Source organism: Nicotiana attenuata, unplaced genomic scaffold, assembly GCF_001879085.1.
Source record: "Nicotiana attenuata strain UT unplaced genomic scaffold, NIATTr2, whole genome shotgun sequence".
Taxonomy (NCBI): Eukaryota; Viridiplantae; Streptophyta; class Magnoliopsida; order Solanales; family Solanaceae; genus Nicotiana; species Nicotiana attenuata.
This window is the reverse complement of record NW_017673336.1, coordinates 802-21,462: the sequence shown is the minus strand read 5'-3', so window position 1 is coordinate 21,462 and position 20,661 is coordinate 802. Positions and strand designations below refer to the sequence as shown.

General features: G+C 39.1%; 2 protein-coding genes across 2 annotated transcripts in view; both read left to right on the top strand.

Annotated features, from left to right (window-relative positions):
- Positions 1-18,568, top strand: part of LOC109216081 — a 28,529-nt gene extending 9,961 nt beyond the window's left edge. Inside the window, exon 2 of the mRNA XM_019380210.1 lies at positions 17,471-18,568. Within this exon, the coding sequence (XP_019235755.1) occupies positions 17,471-18,568 (1,098 nt within the window). The remainder of the gene's footprint in view (positions 1-17,470) is intronic.
- Positions 18,569-18,575: 7 nt separating this feature from the next.
- On the top strand, positions 18,576-19,190 carry LOC109216080. Its single transcript, XM_019380209.1, has one exon. The coding sequence runs from the start codon at positions 18,576-18,578 to the stop codon at positions 19,188-19,190; it is 615 nt and encodes a 204-aa protein (XP_019235754.1).
- The last annotated feature ends 1,471 nt before the right edge of the window (positions 19,191-20,661 follow it).

The window sequence follows — 20,661 nt, the reverse complement described above, 5'->3', positions numbered from 1 at the left end:
GTACTTGTTACCTTATTCTCTACTTGTTTTCAAAACTATAAATACTTTAGCACACTGCATATCATATACTTATGGTTCTCTCTCACTTTCCTACACATTCTCTCTCGCTTCTCTTATTGACTACTGGCTACCCAGTCGGCTGAAAGCCAAGACTGAATAACTTGTTACTCTACTGTTTTATTACTCTATACATTGTTTCTCTTTTGCCCAGCACGCTACTGTCCATTGCTCTACTTCCCTGCACACTACTGCTCTATTCTCTCACTCTTGACTGGTATGTCTTCTATTTGATTTACAGCATCCAAAACAACATGTTTTTATTGCATGTCTACTGCTTCCCCTACTTGTTTACTGCAATTCTTCCTTACTCCCTAACCCCAGTACATTATCAGCATGTATTCATGACCCTCCTAGCTACTAAGTAATCCTGAACCGCTTCCCTGAACATGATGTGTGAACCTTTTTGGCATCCCTCAATCTCATGCTGTTAAGCTCCTGCCATGAACACTTTGTGATGAAATGTGTTGTGACTGTTTAAATCCTGAAATGCCTTCTTTGATGTCTGCGTGTGTGCAAATATGCTCTTACATGTGAATTACTTGTCCCATTTCCCCTTTCCCCTGTTTGTGTTTGCTTCCCTGAACTATGTGTGATATTCTAGTTCTGAGATTGTCCTACTCACCTTCTTCCAAAACTGTTACACTCTTCTATTGTTTTCTTTCAAAAACTATTCTAGATGGATCATTTTCAAACTGTTTTCTCAACTCAATTCCTTTAAACCTATATCAAGCACTCTCACTACTCTTAGAGATTAGGTTCTACCCCCTTCGTGTAAGCATTGCTTTGGGTACCTCTGAGTACTCACTGAACTTTTGATGCACAAGGCTGGTAATTCCATACTGCACCTATCCCAACATTTTGGTAAGTGTTTTGGGTGCTGGTATTGGCCAGGGACCCAATGGGGGCCCTAGGGAGCTTTGCCGTACCCTGACCATGTCAAGGCTGTGAAACTCGAAAGGAGTGAGGTTGGAAGATTGGGCCTGATTGAAGGCTCCCTATAGAATAACTTCTTTTTTTATTCTTTATCACTTTAATTCAGCTATCATTGGTTTGTAATAATTTGTAAACAAATGATTGGGGTTATAGTGAAACGGGGGTCATGCATGCTTAGTTTAAGTAATGGGTAGAAAAAATGTTTATAGGATTTTATTTACTTATCTGCGCAATAGATAACCTGTATAGGACATGCATCTCATACACTAGAGATCCTGCTTTAGGTTCTTTACTTTCAGCCTATTATCATGTTCATCTTGCAACCATGATCAGTTAATAACAAGCAAATAACTGTTATAAGGCTATTGCTGCATTCTCATAATCATTAGCATTTAGAAATCATATTTTAGGAACTCCTATGTGCATTAGACATCCTGTTGTTTAGGGTTTTATACTTGTCTGAGTTGCAATTATTAAACGCCTCAGTAGCATGCTTAACCTAATAATACAAGTATGGCTAACTATTTGTGTACCTCTTTTGAAACTAACAAAAAGGATCAAATATGCATGTTCACCCCTTAAGACGATTAGGCAATACATACGATGCCTAGGCAAACTTTAGGCCTAATAAGAATCGATTAATCATGTGTTTTTCAAGTTTAAGACTAACCAACCTCTTTTAATTTGAACTCTGCCGCTCCCATTCATGTTATGATTCTCTGAAGTTCACTCTGTTTTTTATTAAAACTCCCGCTCTATCTGGAAACAAATTTTGAAATCGTGCGTCTATTTACTCTCATTGACTTTCTGATTCTTGTTCTATTATGTTTTTTTTTAAAACTACTGGGTTACCTTTTCTGCCCAGAATCGTGCTATTTTGATACCCGTCCTATATCTAGTTAAGCTACTAAGTCTCTACTGTATTTTTCAAAATCCTGCTTTAACGGTTCTTTTACTTACTCAACATGTTGTTCCCTATTCCTTTTCTTTAAAACTCCCATCTTTGAGACCTTAAATGTGTTTGAGACGTGCTAATTACGTGTTCACTTGTGGAGGGATCTGTGAGCCTTTATTTGTCTTTGTATGCTCTCTTATGTGCGGTCCTATTTGTTATGTATATCGCCTAGCATTTTGTCCTTTAAACCTAAGGGTTCAGCCTAGTCCTTACCTTGTAGGAATAGTGGTCCTAAATACTCTCTAGGACTTATAGGACGGGACGGGTAATAGCACGCAACAAGTATTCGTGACCAACCCACGCGTTTTAAAATAACCTTTACGGGGTGGGAAGGGTAGAATATGGAGATGATGACTGATGCGCTTATATCTCATGTAGCCCCTCTTCTGAGGAGTGATTACAGGATATTGCATTGACGTGATCCATATTAATCATAAACCTAGGACCCCCCCCCCTTCCCTTTTCCTTTTTTTATCTGCTTTCTTTAGAAATTGTTTAAATCTTTCGTAAATTTCCACCCTCTTCACTTTCCTCACAGTTTCAACTTATTTGCAATGTTATATGCAAACCTCTTCTATTTGATCCCTTAATTGCTTACTTGATTATGTGAAGTCACAATTATAACATGGCCGGGAACCACACTAGTGGATCTTGAGGGGTGCCTAACACCTTCCCCTCGAGATAATTTCTAGCCCTTAGCCAAACTCTGGTTCTTCAAACTCAAACCCTTTTAGTGTCCTAATGGACTTTAATCATTAGGCGGCGACTCTTCAATTTCAAAATCCAATTCCCAAAAGGGAACAATTTATCCTCCCAAATGTCGTAGACCCGATTTCGCCATAGAAAAAGGGGGTATCGACAGTTGGCCAAATCAGCGGGTTAAAGGGCTAAGAATTAAAAGTTTTGTTGTTAGTAGTAACTGTGTTTAACACATTTCTGTTCTTGTCTTCTTTCTGATTGATGTTGTGTTTTGAGGTCATTTGGGGCTCTATTTGCAAACTACTAGCCAATTCCTACAGATTTGAGTCACTAGTTGACTCAAATCAGTAGGTTCCAAGGTTAAAAGTTTAAAATTTCCATTGCTTGAATCTTCTGAAATTTAGTTTGTTTATGTGAGAGGCCCAGCTTTGATTGATAAACAATGTCCAAGGCAGGCAGGCTGTCTATTGGTTCATCAATGAAACGAGCACTATAGCAGATTAGTAACTAGAATAGTATTATATGTATCTAATAGGGTATCATGTAATATTCATAGATTTTCTTTTAATTTTGATTCTGTATGAAGTGCTGTAATAAGTAAGACTTCTATTTTGTATGAATATTCTATAATAGTATTCATAATTGTAGTAATGCAATGGGCTGGGGTTGAGAGCCTCAATCCGCAAGGGTAAAAGGGGGCTGAACATGAGGCCCAATTGAATGTTGACCCACGAAAGGAACTTGGACATAGGCCATTGGTCCTGGGTCCTAAGCCAAATCCAGGCTTCTCTTTTCCTATAAGTCTTGGTATAATTGTATTGATTCTTTTACTTTGCAAATCATGTATATTGTAATTTGAGTTGTGTCTGATTCTGAGTTTTCTCCATTTAAAAGTGAGTTCACTTGTATGTTTTGGCTAAGAATGCAAAGGTGGATAGGCCTAGCCAATCAGTAATCGCAACTGGGCCCGCCTAAATTTAAGACAAATGTGGGCTGCTTGGATCAAATTCAGCAATGATATCCTTTAGCCCCTTTTAATTTCTGGTCCAATTCGTGAGCCCAAAGACAGCTTTTAAAGCTGAATTGTCTAAATATGGAAACACTACTGGCCCATTCCCCTTGCCCCAAACGTTTAAAAATCTGTTTGTAATCAATTAACCTTTGTTAAGCTTAAGATAGTTTTAAATAAGAATATCCTTAGATGGCCTTAATTAAATAAGTTTCCTTTAAAACCATTTGAGGTGTGCCACGCCAAATAAAACCCCCTAAGCCCATGGCCCTCGTAAATTAGTTAACTCTTATAGGAAATTTGAGGTGTGCCATTTTCCCTTTAAAAACCCATGGCCCTCATGAAACTAATTCAAACCTTGTAAAAATTGAGGTGCACCATAAATTAAACTCTCCATGGCCCTCATAAATGTTGTTATTAATTTAAGCCTTCGTAGTTGCTTTAGGCACGTTCTTTAAATTATTCAATCATAGCTACGGGTACGGTTCCCGTGACGTAGTTGTGATTTTAATTACTAAATCCGGATGTACATTTCATGTGACCCAATTTCAATTTCTCAACAATGTTAAATAGAACGTGTCGCGAACCGTGGGTGCATTTCATGTAGCGTGGTTCAAGGCATGTTTTAAATAACGTTGAATCTTCCAAAAAGCGGTTTAAAATAATTAAAAGCGGTTTTAAGCTAAAATGCACCATAGGTTAAACCATATAATAAATCAGATAACTAGGCCAATTTTAATAGTTTAAGCGACCGTGCTAGAACCACGGAACACGGGAATGCCTAACACCTTCTCCCGGGTTAACAGAATTCCTTATCTAGAATTTCTGGTTCGCAGACTTATAAACTAAAGTCAAATTTTCCTCGATTTACGATTTTAAAATAAACCGGTGACTTGGGACACCAAATAAATTATTCCAAGTGGCGACTCTTAAATAAATAATCTCATTTCGAATAATGTCACTTAAATTGGAAAAACATCCTTATATCCCCCTCCGGTGGTAAAAAGGAGGTGTGACAATATACCAATAATGTAGTGAGTCGAGAAATAAAATGACTTTAACTCTATAGCATGAGGCAAATAAACAGTTCTTTTATTAATAGGAAATTTCCAGATTTAATTCCATCATTTAAGCATTTATCTCAGGACAGGGAGAACAATTATCAACATCTATAAATCTCACGGCAAGCAATACAAGCATGCACAAATCATGTCGAGGTCGTACGGTCCGATCCAACAATATTCAAACTGTGCACTGCTAGATGGTCGAATGGCGCGAACCATAGATGCATCTATTACCCCGCTCGCGAATCATACATGCGACGCGGTCAAATATAAATAAACACAACAATCAAGAATTCATCAGAGAACAATTATCCAAGGAAAAGCCAATTCTCTTTTTAACAATTCAGGAAAATGAAGATTAATCCTTTTCAGAAATTCATTTACTGATTCGATGTGATTTAAGCAGTTCAAACTATCAACAAGATCACAAATACTCCAAGTATAGCATGCTTTTGGATCCTAGACTACCCGGACTTAAACATAATAGTAGCTACGCACAGACTCTCGTCACCTCGTGCATACGTAGCCCCCGCAAATAGGAGCACAAATCCAATTAATTCACCTATGGGGACAATTCCCACTTACAAGGTTAGAAAGGAGACTCACCTCGCTTCGAAGTTCCATACACGCCGTTTCCACGCCCTTCCGAAGACTCGAATCGATGCACAATGCTCCAAAACTAGCTAGTAATTATGCAAAACCATTAATATACGTTCAGTTACTCCTAATGATCCAATTTATAACAATTCCTAACCCCGATCGAAAAGTTGACAAAAATGCCCTTGGATTCCGAAATTTTTCGAAGATAACGCTTGCCCATAACCTCACGAACTCAAATATATAATTTACTCTTAATTTCATGCCCAAAACTGCGGTCAAAATTCGAGAATATCAATTTTCTAGGTTTTCCTTCAAACCCCAAGTTTCTACCAATTTATGCTCAAATCCGTAACAAAACCATGTATTTAACTCACAAGGGGTGTAATTAACTTACCTCATGTTTGAATGATGAAATCCCTCTATTGGAGCTCCCCAAAAATCGCCCAACTAGAGTAAAAATGGAGGAAAATGGCTCAAGACCCCCGATTTTAAAGAACCTTACTGCCTCCAGCAATACCGCACCTGCGGTCACACGACCGCTTCTGCGGTTTCGCAGGTGCGGCCCCTCTACCGCTCCTGCGGTTTCTCTCCGGGCTCCCCTTTCCGCTTCTGCGCCTCAACACCTGCAGGTGCGGTCCCGCTTCTGCGGCGAGAGAACTGCATCTGCGGTCCTTTACCTCCAACCCAAAATCGCATCTGCGGCTCTTCTGGCCGCTTCTGCGGCTCCGCACCTGCGGCCAAATCCTCGCAGGTGCGGTTACACCAGATATCAGCTGCTTCAGCTATTCTCCCCAACTCCAATTCAATCCGTTAAGCACCCGGAATCCACCCGAGGCCCCACGGGACCCCAACCAATCATGCTAACCAGTCCCAAAACATAATGCGGACCTGCTCGAGGCCTCAAATCACATCAAACAATGCCAAATTCACGAATCACACCCCAATCCGGACTTTATGAACTTTAGAACTTCGAACTTCTACATTTGATGCCAAAACCTATCAAAGCACGTCCGATTGACCTCAAATTTTGCATACAAGTCACATTCGACATTACGGACTTACTCCAACTTCCGGAATTGGATTCCGACCCCGATATCAAAAAGTCTACTTCCGGTCAAACTCCTCAAAAACCTTCAAATTTCTATCTTTAGCCAAATGACAAAAAAAATGACCCACGGACCTCCGAATTCACTTCCGATCATGCTCCCAACACCAGAATCACCATACGGAGTTATTCCCAGACTCGGAATCCCAAACGGACATTGATAAAACTGAAATGCACTTCAACCCAAACTCCTGAAATTCTTCCAAAAATTCTAACTTCCACAATAGGTGCCAAAATGTTCCCAGGTCTTCCAAAACCCGATCCGGACATACGCCCAAGTCTGAAATCATCATACGAACCTGCTGGAACCTTCGAATCCCGATTCCGAGGTCATTTACTCAAAAATTCAATCTTAGTATATTCTTTCAACTTAAAGCTTCCGATATGAGAATTCTCTTTCCAAATCAACTCCGAACTTCCCGGAATTCAATTCTGACCGTGCGCACAAGTCGTAATACCTGAAATAAAGCTACTCATGGTCTCAAACTATTGAACGACGCGCTAGAGCTCAAAATGACCGGTCGGGTCGTTACATATATTCCACTTAAACATACGTTCGTCCTCGAACGTTCTAGGAACTGGACCGGAGCTGTCCGAAATCAAAGTTTAACACCTTGTGCACCTACCCGTGCTACCACAAATCAGTTCATCACATTAACTCGATCAAATCTGAAGATATTCTCTTTTATTCAAACAAAGAAGCTTAGAACCCACTTCCAACATCCGGAATTCCCCGTCGGGCCTGCTTCCAACATATGAACAGCGTAGCAATCACTACACGAGGTACCAGAACTTGACCGCATACCTTTGTTGAATTCTCACCATGCACCTCATCATTCACAGGACCATAATGACATTCTCCGATCATAATAACCAAAATTCCCCTACTCTGATGCTCACAATGCACCTCATGATATATACAAGTCTTGTTCCAACCCTTTCAATACTCCCACGACGGAAGAGACATGTAGAGATTCATCACCAACTACCGGGTCAACAAATCATTGAGGCTACACTCCTCACAAGGAAATTACCTCGTTCTGAACCAAATGATGATCTTTGCTCTTTAATATACTTCATACAATCCGATTGCACTGATCCTAGATCCAATAACCTTGTCTCACCTAGTACAAACTGCTCAGGCAACAAGCCACCCCAGACATGACCAAAAGTCTCATATGATGCCACAATGTGCCAATAGGCTACCAATTCGAACACGATACATAAGGAAACCGAACTCTGGAAGGGACCACTCAACTCACGCTGCTAATATGGACTTTCCTTAGAAAATGGAAAACAAAACACACAGAATAGATTATAAGGGACCATAATTATCATTACACTGTTGCGGCGTGCAACCCGATCCAACCAACATACCCATGGCGGCTTTCCACCCGATCCACACATAAAATTCACATAAGGAGATACAGATCGAGCTAAATTTCTCATTACAACAACATACCAAATATTGGCCACAAGCATACTAAGTGCATAATACCATCCCTGAGGGGACATATAGTGCCATAAGCCAACAAACTCAAGCACAACTGAGGCGCGATATATGTTCTGAAACGAAAGAGCCATACTGCTCACATAACACCATCGTTACGTGGAACCTCAACATATAAGAAATTACCAAGCCGTTTCGCAACTCACACGGCACAATATAGCATTACATGAAATAACCGACGACGAATTAACACCCAACGTCCGAATACTCCTCTATAAGGAGAGTTATGCTGAAATAAACACATTCGGCCGGATATAGAGCCCATATTCATATTTAAATCCATTCACAGTCCTCAAGCCGATTCTGATCATACCGAACTAGCCCAATAATCTTTTCTGGGTCCATAACAACCCCTTTTTCCCCATAACTCGCAAGGACAACCATCATAACCGGAGTAATACTCCACAATCTACAACCCAATAAGCCAAGTGCCCTCCAGGCATAAATTCTCAAAATAAAGATATCACCACAATCTTCATACTTTGTTCCATTCTTCAATCAATCAAGTAACTACATGCCACACTTATACAATCTTCCCATGGGGCACGCTCCCACGACCTTCCGTAACAGATAACAAGTTTGCACATCCATGCCACCGGTCGAACTAACGCTGAAAAGCGATCAAGAATCCGTAACCAGGATGCAAAGCCTCTTCCACAAATCACCGATCTCAGGAGACGCTGAAGACAATACCAGCTTACTCTAATCATTCAAACCCCTTACATGCTCATCCGAGCTCGTGACATCCTGGTCAACACCAGACCGCAACCTTGATCCTCACTTTCAAATTTCATATAGCTCACTGCACCTTAACAAGCCAGCATGCGATAGCACAGGAATTTCATCATAACTCCTGAACCACTAACATGGTAAACACTTCCTCACATGAAAGCTTTTTACTTAACTCATTCCAAGAGACCCATAGCGACACACGAGTGAATTCTCACAACCGTAGAAGTTGCAATTCTTCAAGTAGTGGACTAAACCACCATAGCCCTTTTCGGGATCCGCCTACACATAGCAGGCCATAATACTAGAATACTTCCGAATAAATTCAATTACGACGACCGACAAGCCTCACACGCCACGAGAAATCACTTGCATAACTTAATCGCTCTGAAGGAACTGATCACTGCCACCAATATGCCAATTCAATCATGGCTAACCAATCCAACCTCTTCCAATTTATCCTTAATTGCCTTAGAACAATAATAACTTCATTCAACACATAACGCACTCAATCTGCACTCATCCCGAGTGACCTTGAATCACAAGACCATGCTGTCTCAAATCCCACGAACCATTTCATACCTCCCAAATGCTACACTGCAAGTCAAAACATCATAGATCATTCTGGGCCTCTTCTCATAAGCTGCTGCAAGCTTGATTCTTAACTGTACCTATAGGCTCGAAGTCATTAGGCACCACACTTTACCCCTTGAATCCACTAGGACCGTTGTTGAGAGCCGCCCGCTCGGACTTGTCCCCGAATATAATCAGCTCCATGAATCTTTTAGCACATGAATACCCTTTCGACGAAGCACCCGACAGAATCCCTTCCCTTGAAACCCGCATCTATACAAGGCATAAATCCTGAATCCTTCCCCTAGTCTGGACATTAGCCAATAAGGCCAACCATAGCACACCTCTAATAATTCCTTTGCTCAAATTACCACTTATGTTCTTTTCCCGTAGCTGAAATAACCCATCAATATGCTAATAACCAGACACCTCGCAAGTAGTTAACCATTCAACCCATTCATAGGTGGTGGGACTCTCCCACTTAGCTTGAAGCCCCTATTACACAACTCTGGAATTTGCCAGGGTTCTTTATCTCTTATTGACATGACCTTGCGCAATCAACCGCCAAAATTCTAGGAAGCTTTCTGTAAAACTCCCTTTTTATACTCTGATTCATCAACCATATTCGCACGACCGATCTCCTTGCCATATAACCAATAGAATTCTTTGCAGAAGCTTCGCCAACCATGCGACCGCCGATCTGCCCACTAGAGATAACCCACCTGAGCCTGTGCTCATTCACCAGCTGCACAAGTCCATTCACTCCTCGTGAACATCAACTAAATGTGCGACAATATATCTCCCAATTTCGAGTTATGTTGTATCCTCATTCATATCCAGAAGCTCCTTTCCGTCATATCAAATCCCCCGCCGAATAATAGCCACGTTTCAAATTAAGCTCATAGACCCAATCACCGTCCACTAGAAATTCCCAAATCACTCTAAACTTTCCTCAAGAGTAGTTATCCTACCACTAAATCCACGTACTACTCTGCCACTCTCCCACTTTGGGGCAGACTCCCTTCTTAAGGAAACTACTCGACCTCCACTTCTTACACCTGGCCTTCTAGAAGTTTAACCACCGCGTGACACTTCCCACATGTTCTTCCTCCCCCTTTGCTGCTCAGCTGATGCCTTAGATCAAAATCTATCTCAGTAGCATTTGAACCAATAGACCACTACTCACTTTTAACCCTTTCCAAAGATCATCTTTCTCGAGCCGTCAGTATTATAAATACACATTCAATCCTAAACCACTGCACCCCGCGATCTCTGATAGCCGCTTCTCTAATCCCACGTTACAATATCCTGCTCCAAGGCGAATTGTAGAAGATCTTAACACCGGCGAACTTAGTACATTCAACAAGGACAATGACACCTCATCACAGATGAGAATTCACCCACGATCGCAAATACCAAGTTTCGTTACTCCATCACCCCAAATCTGGACATTCATAGGCCAATTGCTTTTCCTCTGCCGGAAATGAAATATCATATCTCTGAATCGTGCACTGAGTAGACTTCCTTTCAAATCATTCACTGCCCAACACATAGGCAAGTATCCTACCATCAAGTCAATACTGTGCGACAACCGTTCATAAGCATTATGGCAACTTGTGCCTAGCCTCAGAGCTCTCAGAAGTACGAGTAATGAGCTGAAACGATAGAATACCTTTCCATAAGGCGACGACAATAGTCAAATTAACTACACTAGGAGAAGCATCCTGTACCACCTCTGTAGTACCTTTAAAATTTCTCAATTCCTGATTTATAATTAAGCACTCCAAGCCACATAAGATTGAATAGGAAGGAAATAAAGGCATAAGCCTCAAAGGAATCAAATCACACGATGAGGAATCAAGAAGGGAAGTGCTCCTAACAGCCCTGTAGCCTCCCGAAGATAAGTACATACGTCTCTGTACCGATCCGTGAGACTCTACTAGACTTGCTCATGACTCGTGAGACCTACGGGAAGCTCTGATACCATGCTGTCACAACCCAAAATCCACTAAGGGTCGTGATGGCGTTGGACACTGTTGTCAGGCAAGCCAACCAAAATTTCTTAACTAAATTCTCATTTAAATAATTATGAAAACTCGAATTTTCCTTCAATTTTACTAGTAGAAGATACTCATTTCAAATTAAGTATGAAATTCAAGAAAATCAATCAAGATACCCCATAAATATCCCAGAACTCGGTGTCACAAGTGCATGAACATCTACTAGGAATGAATTTAAAATACAGTAACTGTCTGGTATACAAGGTGGACAGAAATTAAATAAAGTAATCTGAAAGAGACTCTGCTGGCCGCGGGTCACCTCGGGAAGTGCAGCTCACTAAAGCCTCTGCATCAACCATGCCGCTACGCCTGCTAGGCCGCTAGAGATGCATGTGCCTGTGCAACAAAAATGCACAGCAAGTGTAGTATGAGTACGAAAACAACGTGTACTCAGTAAGTATCCCGCCTAATCTCGAAGAAGCAGAGACGAGATGGCGACTTCGACACTTACTAATGGTCCAATAATATACCAATAATGTAGTGAGTCGAGAATATTCATAAAATGACTTTAACTCTATAGCATGAGGCAAATAAACAGTTCTTTTATTAATAGGAAATTTCCAGATTTAATTCCATCATTTAAGCATTTATCTCAGGACAGGGAGAACAATTATCAACATCTATAAATCTCAAGGCAAGCAATAAAAGCATGCGCAAATCATGCCGAGGTCGTACGACCCGATCCAATAATATTTAAACTGTGCACTGCCAGAGGGTCGAATGGCGCGAACCATAGATGCATCTATTACCCCGCTCGCGAATCATACATGTGACGCGGTCAAATATAAATAAACACAACAATCAATCAAATCAAGAATTCATCAGAGAACAATTATCCAAGGAAAAGCTAATTCTCTTTTTACAATTCAGGAAAATGAAGTTTAATCCTTTTTAGAAATTCATTTACTGATTTGATATGATTTAAGCAGTTCAAACTATCAACAAGATCACAAATACTCCAAGTATAACATGCTTTTTGATCCTAGACTATCCGGACTTAAACATAATAGTAGCTACGCACGGACTCTCGTCACCTCGTGCCTACGTAGCCCCCGCAAATAGGAGCACAAATCTAATTAATTCACCTATGGGGACAATTCCCTCTTACAAGGTTAGAAAGGAGACTCACCTCGCTTCGAAGTTCCATAACCGGCATTTCCACGCACTTTCGAAGACTAGAATCGATGCACAATGCTCCAAAACTATCCAATAATTATGCAAAACCATTAAGATACATTCAATTACTCCTAATGATCCAATTTATGAAAATTCCTAACCCCGATCGAAAAGTTGAAAAAAAAGGCCCATTGGATTTCGAAATTTTTCGAAGATAACGCTTGCCCATAACCTCAAGCGGCTACTGCCGAAGATGCATGGAACAATTTGCAAACGACCTATGCGAACAAATCTCAAGCAAGAATTTTTGGTCTTCGTGAGTTACTCTCAAACATCAGGCGAGACTCCATGTTCGTCAGCTGTCGCGCCCCCTTTTTCCTCTGCGGAAATCGGGTTTATGACATTTAGGGAGGACAACTCATTCCTTTTGGGAATTGGGTTTGATTTAAAGAGTCGCCACCTAATGATAAGGGCACATTAGGACACCAAGGAGGTTTGATTTGAATAACCAGAGATAGGGTAAGGGCTTGAAATTATTCTAAGGGGAAGGTGTTAGACACCCCTTAGAATCCACTAGTGTAGTTCCCGGCCAGACTATTATTGTGTACAATTAACATATAGACAAATAAGGCTCAAATAAGAGGGGATTTTTATCACATAAAGGTTTGAAAGTAAACAAGGTTTGAAAGAACCATTAGAAAAGCTGATTTTAAAAAAATAGTTTAATATACTGGAAAGAAAGAATAAAGGGAGGGGGTCCTAGGTTTATTAATAATATGGATCACCCTACACAATGCCCGGTAATCACTCCTCAATGAGGGGCTACACGTGACATTATCGCGTGGTCATCATATCCATATCTACCCTTCCCACCCTGCTAAGGTATTAAGCGCGAAATGGTCGCGCTTACCTATTGCATGCTATTACCCGTCCCAATCCTATCAGTCCAGGGGCATTTAGGACTACTAATCCTAAGGGAGGTAGGGATGTTAGGCTTATTTGTGGTTTTAAAGGCAAAAATTCTAAGGCGACATACAAAACATGTATAGTAAGTTGGGGAAAAGCACATAACACGCAAAGGCTCAGATATATCCCCTTTAACAGAGAAACACATATTTAGCATGACTTACACATACTAGTTAAGGTCTGATTAAACATTAAACATGCGAGAACTTACAGGTTGAGGCAGACTGATTTGTTACATAATTCAGATAAGAAGCCTGAATCAGGCCTGCCTGTTGGTTGTAGCTATTAACAGAAACGGATTTAATTTTACCCTAAGGCTTGCCTAGGTATTGGAAAAGGATCCTATAGGCATGGTATCTACTGAATTACGAACGTAATAACAATAAACTGAATACGTACTGGTTAAAAGATAGTCAGATTATTAAAGAAAGGCAAGTTATTACGAAGGTTGTAAGTTCTGCAAATGATGATACATCGTTATTACTGGTTTTAGCTCTATGCGCGAATGAAGCGATTCAGATTCAATTAATAATTCCTATAGACATACTTTCTATGCGTAGCTGGTTTTAAGCCTTTTGTGGATATGGTATAAAAATGCAGAAGACTCGTTTTAAACCTATGAACATGATATCTAAGCACGGAAATTGTTAAAACCTATGGACATGATATCTAAATGCTGAAGTTGTTTTACAACCTTATGAGCATGATTTCTAGATGAAAAGATGAATATACAGGATTTGAAAGGTCCTATAGGCATATTTTCTATATGCATATGCAGAATACAAATTTCCAGATACTTATAGACATAATTTCTAGATGATAATGAATACACAGGATCTAGAAGGGCCTATAGGCATGATTTCTATATGCATGAATTATTTGAAACCCTATGAACATGATGTCTAAATGCAGAAATTACTTTAGGAACCCTATGAACGTGATTCCTATATGCAGAAACTATTCAAAGGTACCTATAGGCATGATTTTTATATGCATTTGAATATGCAGAATTCAAAATAACTATAGACATGGTATCTACCCTTTGCATGCATAGTTACCTGCCCTTTTCACTAGCCGTCCCTAAGAGTTTATTACAAGTTATTACAGCCAAGATTAAAAAAAAAAATACATCAGAAAAAATACAAATACAAGTACAACCAAGGAGAGCCTGATTCTGACTTCATGTCTGAAATATGAGGTAAACCAACTCCATAAGATCATGATCCAAAGCCTTTTTCCCATTTGAGTGTGTCAAAGTTCCCTAAGAGCCTCAAAGGGACTCCGGGCAATGCTCACACCCAAATGTATTACCAGATTAACACAAGTGCAGTGTGGAAAGGCCAACCCTCAAGTGTCCAAGTTCAGAGGGAACTCAAGGTCCCAAGGCAAGGCTCACAAGAGGGGGGGGGCAGAACTTAAAGACTAAGAGATAGTGCAAGTGCAGAAGAAAAATTCTTAGAGGGGAAAGGGGAAAAAGAGAGGGAAATAAGTACACATAAGGGGTTCAGGGGAATAGGGAAATTGAAAGAGGCAAAGGGCAAGCTGTGGGCATGCCCAGCAATGGAGAATGCTAGCATAACATAAGCTTGTCCAAACACACATTAATAGAGGCTAGGATCCCAAAAGATCAATTGGAGTTGTCCAGTTGAACAACATTGTTTGAGTGAGACAGTATTAGTTATATTATAGACCAGAGTTTTTCTAACAAAAGTAGTTCATTATCCTTGCCTTAGCCTTCAACCAGGTTTCTAAGAATTTTCCTGATAAATAGCCTCTCTGAGGTTTACTTAGAAATCAAGTGACATCTAATAGTCGTTGGATGACGGAAACAAGTGTTTTGATTTCTAACAATATATCCTCTAAGGAAGTGGTTGGGCTTTAGATGGGTTCAAGCATTTCTATGTTTAGGTGTTGATATGATGTACTTTTGATGATAGAGTTATTGTTATATTTGGAGAACTAGTCATTTACTACCAATGAGCAATGTAAAGGAGGACTCTTCATTTAAGTCTCTACGCAAATAAGGTAGGTGAATATTCTATAATTAGATAAGAATATTCTGAAGTATTCTATAAAATATTATAGTATATATAATATTTTCGTCTTCATTCTATAAAATATTGCAATATATATAATATTTTCGTGTTCATTCTATAAAATATTACAGTATATATAATATTTTCGTGTTCAATGAACACGTATTATTCTTTCCTGATAAGTCGAAGATGTGTTATTCTGGACAAATTTTCTTATTATTCAACGTACACCCTCAAATGAAGCGGAAAAATCATTTTTAAATTAGCTTACATTGAAAATGTCGCTGGGGTAAGATATGTTGTCAAAATAATGGTCGGAAAGATGCATGTCACTACTCACTACTAGAATAGCATCGGAAGGAGAGAGTTGTTCCGCTGATCAGTAGGAGGAATGAGCGGTGCTCTTTGCTGAAGGAAAATAGTTACAGTGCTAATCGCAAGATAGAGAAGGGCATCTGTTGTTGGGAGGGAAGTGGAGAAACGTGGCCGCTGGATAGCGGACGCCGGGCATTGTCTTTGAAGAGAAAAGAAGAGTGGTGACGATGGCTAGAGAGAGGAAAGATGAGGAATGTTGTTCATTGGAAATAGGAGAGGCATCGGTCATCAAAGATAGAAGTGTGCCAGTCACTATAAAGAAGCGGTGCTGACCATGAAAAAGGCGACAAAAGCAAGAACATTTGCAGTGCGGGAGGCGTAAGGTCATCACCTATAAGCAGAAGTTACTTGAGAATCTACCTAGATCGTGGAGATTTTGCTACCATGTGCAAATAAAAGGGAACCTTTTATTGACTTTGAATATTGGCATCACAACTGCGGTTCCTTTGTTAGGAATATTAGGCTACATATAATATGATAAGTAATTATTTCCCATACTAGTAAAGTGACCAAATATTCTATAATAATTACAGATACATCTTAAGGTATTTTATATAATATTTTTACGACCTCCGTTCCATTTTAGTTTGTCCCAAGAAGAATGTCATATTTCTTCATCTACCCTAGGGGTTAGCTCAATTGGTAATGGCTGAGGGACTTGTGTCTTAGGTCACAGGTTCGAGGCCCACGTTAAGCGAACTAACAGAGTATTAAGTGACCCTCCCCGCCGGTCCATCGTCAGGGGCGGACCTACATGGGATCAAACGGGTTCATATGAATCCGCTTCGCCGAAAAGTTATACTGTGTATATAGGTATATCTCATTTTTCTTTGAGAAAATAAGCGGATAAGTAAGATTTTAAATCCACTTTGACAGAAAGAGAGCACCTAGCTTGCTGGCACAGCGGGTTCATTATTTTCGAAGGAACCCAAGTTCGAAATTGGCCAACAACGTTTCCTTTGTGTATAAGCTTTTTACTTTTTCTCAGTAAAAGCTTTCGTGGAACCCACATCTTTGCACATTAAATAGTTCTCCTATTCCTATATTCATTAGAAATAGAAAATATTTTTTTTTGTTTCTTTTCCAAATAAAACTATAATTTGAAAAGTGTAGACCTAGGCTACACGTTTTTGCCTCTCTTTTGCTTTTTTTTGCCATGTAAACCTATTTCTTTATTAATTAGGAGAAAAAAACTACATATTAAATATTAAATAGTCTCCCAATCTCAAAACCTCATGTCTCTTGGTTAAAAACTTTCACCCGTAAAATATTCAAACCTCAAGGTCTCCACCTTCGGCCGTAGCCTCGCTTTTGTTTGCCCACTGCCATCTCGCTAGAATCCACCTCTCGCGTCATCCGCAAAGTCACCAATCAAGTTTTTCTTTATTCTCTACTTTTTGTATAATGTATCTAATTATCTCTGATTATAAAATTAGCATGGTTGTGTGTGAATTGTGATTTCTTCAAATAAGAAAAATTTGCACCTCTTAAAATCATTGGTAATTACAGTTGGGTTTGAGTATTTCTTCTCTCTTGTAATTTGGGAATTGGCGCCAATCACCATCATTATTTTGTGAATTGACTTTAAGATTATTCTTGTTTGTGATGTTAGTTGAAACATAAGTTTAAATATACTTATTAAATTATTGTTCTAATTAGAAATTTAATTTGGTAATCCAGTTTCAAAATTCAATGAAGAGATATTTCACTCCAGTATCTTCTAAGTTGCCACAATCAAGTTCTTCCCGTCAAAATGCTCCTCCCAGGGATGAAAATCTGAACCAATTAGAAGAACAACCTCCTTCGTCTAAAAAACAAAGGCAAGGAGTTGATCTGGGCTCTTTAAAGGCTGATCCAAAGGAAAGAATATCTATTAGGGACTATCATCCAAATGAGCGTGATGAAATTAGAAGAGCTTACCTTCAAAGAGGTCCTTACCAACCTCGAAATCACAAGTTTCCTAAAAGAGATTTTTTCGGTTTAAAGCGTCGTTTTAATCCCAAATGGTTTGATCAATATCATGATTGGTTGGAGTATAGCGTGATAGAAGATGCAGCTTATTGTTTGTGTTGTTATTTATTTCAAGATGAAAGCATTCATCAAGGTGGAGGTGATGTATTTTCGAGTATAGGATTTAAAAGTTGGCATAAAAAGAAAAGATTAGACATGCATATTGGAGGGCTGAGCAGTATTCATAACCAAGCAAAGAAAAAATGTGAAGATCTAATGCAACAAAAACAGTCAATTCAAACTGCATTTGATAGGCAATCCACTCAAACAAAGCTCGAACACCGACTTTATTTAAAGGCTTCAATTGAGGTGGTGAGACTCCTTCTCAATCAAGAATTAGCATTTCGCGGACATCGTGAAGATGAATCATCATTAAAAAAAGGTAACTTTCTTGAAATCCTTAAGTGGTATGCAAAAAGGTGTGATAAAATCTGTGATCTTGTGATGGAAAAGGCTCCAAAAAATGATAAGCTGACTTCTCATAAAATTCAAAAAAATATTTTCACTGCATGTAAGCTTGAGACAATTGAAGCTATTATAGAGGATCTAAATGGTGACAAATTTGCATTGTTAGTGGATGAATCTTCTGACATTTCACGCAAAGAACAAATGGCTATTGTCTTGCGTTATGTTGATAGAATGGGATGTGTGGTGGAGCGGTTTATTGGGATCGTACATGTTCGTGACACTAGTGCTTTATGTTTAAAGGAAGCAATTGTTAATTACCTTGCTCAACATTCTTTGAGTTTATCTTATGTACGTGGATAATGCTATGATGGAGCAAGCAATATGTCTAAGTGGCCTTAAAACTTTGATTCAAAAAGAAAGTAGATTAGCTCATTCTATTCATTGTTTTGCTCATCAACTTCAACTGACCCTTGTTGCAGTCTGTAAAAAATGTCTTGAAGTGGGAGAACTTGTGTTATTGGTTTCTAACGTATTAAATGTAGTGGGGGGTTCTTTTAAGCGTATGGATGATCTTCGACAATCTCAAGCAGAAAAACTTCAAGAGGCATTAGATATGGGAGAAATTGATACTGGCAAGGGCTTAAATCAAGAACTTGGTCTAGCTAGAGCTGTTGATACTCGTTGGGGGTCGCACTATAAATCTTTTAAGAACTTTATTAATATGTTTGGCTCTATTATTGATGTTCTAGATACTATCGTTGTTGATGCTCGATCTTTAGAAGAAAGAGCTAAGGCAACAGGATATCTTAGAAAATGTCAAACATTTGAGGTTGCTTTCATGTTACACTTAATGAGAGATGTTTTGGTAATCACAAATGAGCTTAATGCATTGTTACAGAAGAAAGAACAGGATATTGCAAATGCTGTTCTACTTGTTGATGTGGCAAGGAAACGATTGCAAAGGCTAAGGGATGAAGGATGAGATCCACTTATTGATAAGGTGTCTGCATTTTGTATCAAGCATGACATAGTGATACCTAATTTTGATGAGTTCTATGTTAACTCTGGAAGATCTTGACGCAAAGTTGCAGAGCATACCATTTCACATCACTATCGTGTTAATGTGTTTATTAAGATTATTGATTGGCAACTTCATGAACTCGAGGAGCGTGTTAATGAGGAGACAACATATTTGCTTATGGAGTTGCTTGCTTGAATCCAGTTGACTCATTTTCTAGTTTTGACATCAAGAAGATATTGAGAATGGCTGAATTATATCCTTATGATTTTGATGAAAATATTATGATTACTCTTGAGAATCAGCTTGCGACTTATATCGTTGATGTCTGTGATGTTGATTAAAGGTTCTCTAATTTAAAAGAACTTAGTGATCTTTCTGAAAAGCTAGTTAAGACAAAGAAGCATTTGAATTATCCATTTGTGTTTCGCCTAGTGAAATTTGCGTTGCTCCTGCCGGTTGCCACTGCTACAGTTGAAAGAGCTTTTTCCGCAATGAAGTTGATCAAGAGTGAATTGCGAAATCGAATGAATGATGAATGTATGAGTGGTTGTTTGGTACCTTATGTAGAAAGAGAAATGTTTAATAGTGTTTCTGATGAAACAATTATGAATAGGTTTCATGAAATGAAAACTCGTAGAGTACAGTTGGAATAATATATTAGATTTTTTTTTCAATTAATAATAATTTATTTTTTAATTTCTTTATGCATTACTTCTTCATATATTGAATCCGCTTGATGAAAATCCTGGGTCCGCCACTGTGAGAGGTTGAGAGAAAGAATTTCGAGACTCAGTTGAGAAATAAGTTCAGAACCTCGAAATAGTTAGGGTTTCTGAAATCAGACAGCTTTAAAAATGAATAACAAACATATCACATAGCCAATGTTCTCAAACCCGGATGAACCCCTAAATTTTAGGGTTTTACCATCAATCGAGTGCCGAGATGAGAGGGCGAGTAGTCAAGAAAGCAAAAGATACTAGTCGAAATAGGTTCAAAGATCTCAGAAAGGAACTGGGACCTTCGACATGCTTTTCAGTAACAGAAACTCATGAGAAACAAAGCGAGAAATAATATGCGAAACAATAGTAGAAGAACTGGTAGAAGAAACAAATAAGAACATGGTAGGAAAATCTTAACAAGAGCACAGTAGGAGCAACATAATAGAAAAACATGGTAGAAGAGATTTAACAAGAACACAGTAGGAGAAACATAGTAGAGAACACACAAGAGAAGAAGAAAATTAGAGAAACACACATAACTCAAAACCCTAGATCGGAAAATAAAGGTTTTGAAAGCATAAAAAAAATCATAAGATCGTTTAAAACTTAGGGAAAGCATAAATTTGGAACAGATCTAAAGAGATAAGAAAAATCTCAAAGCTAGGGTTTTCAGAGGAACCCCAAACGGTAAGAAAAGCTTGGATCTAAGCAGG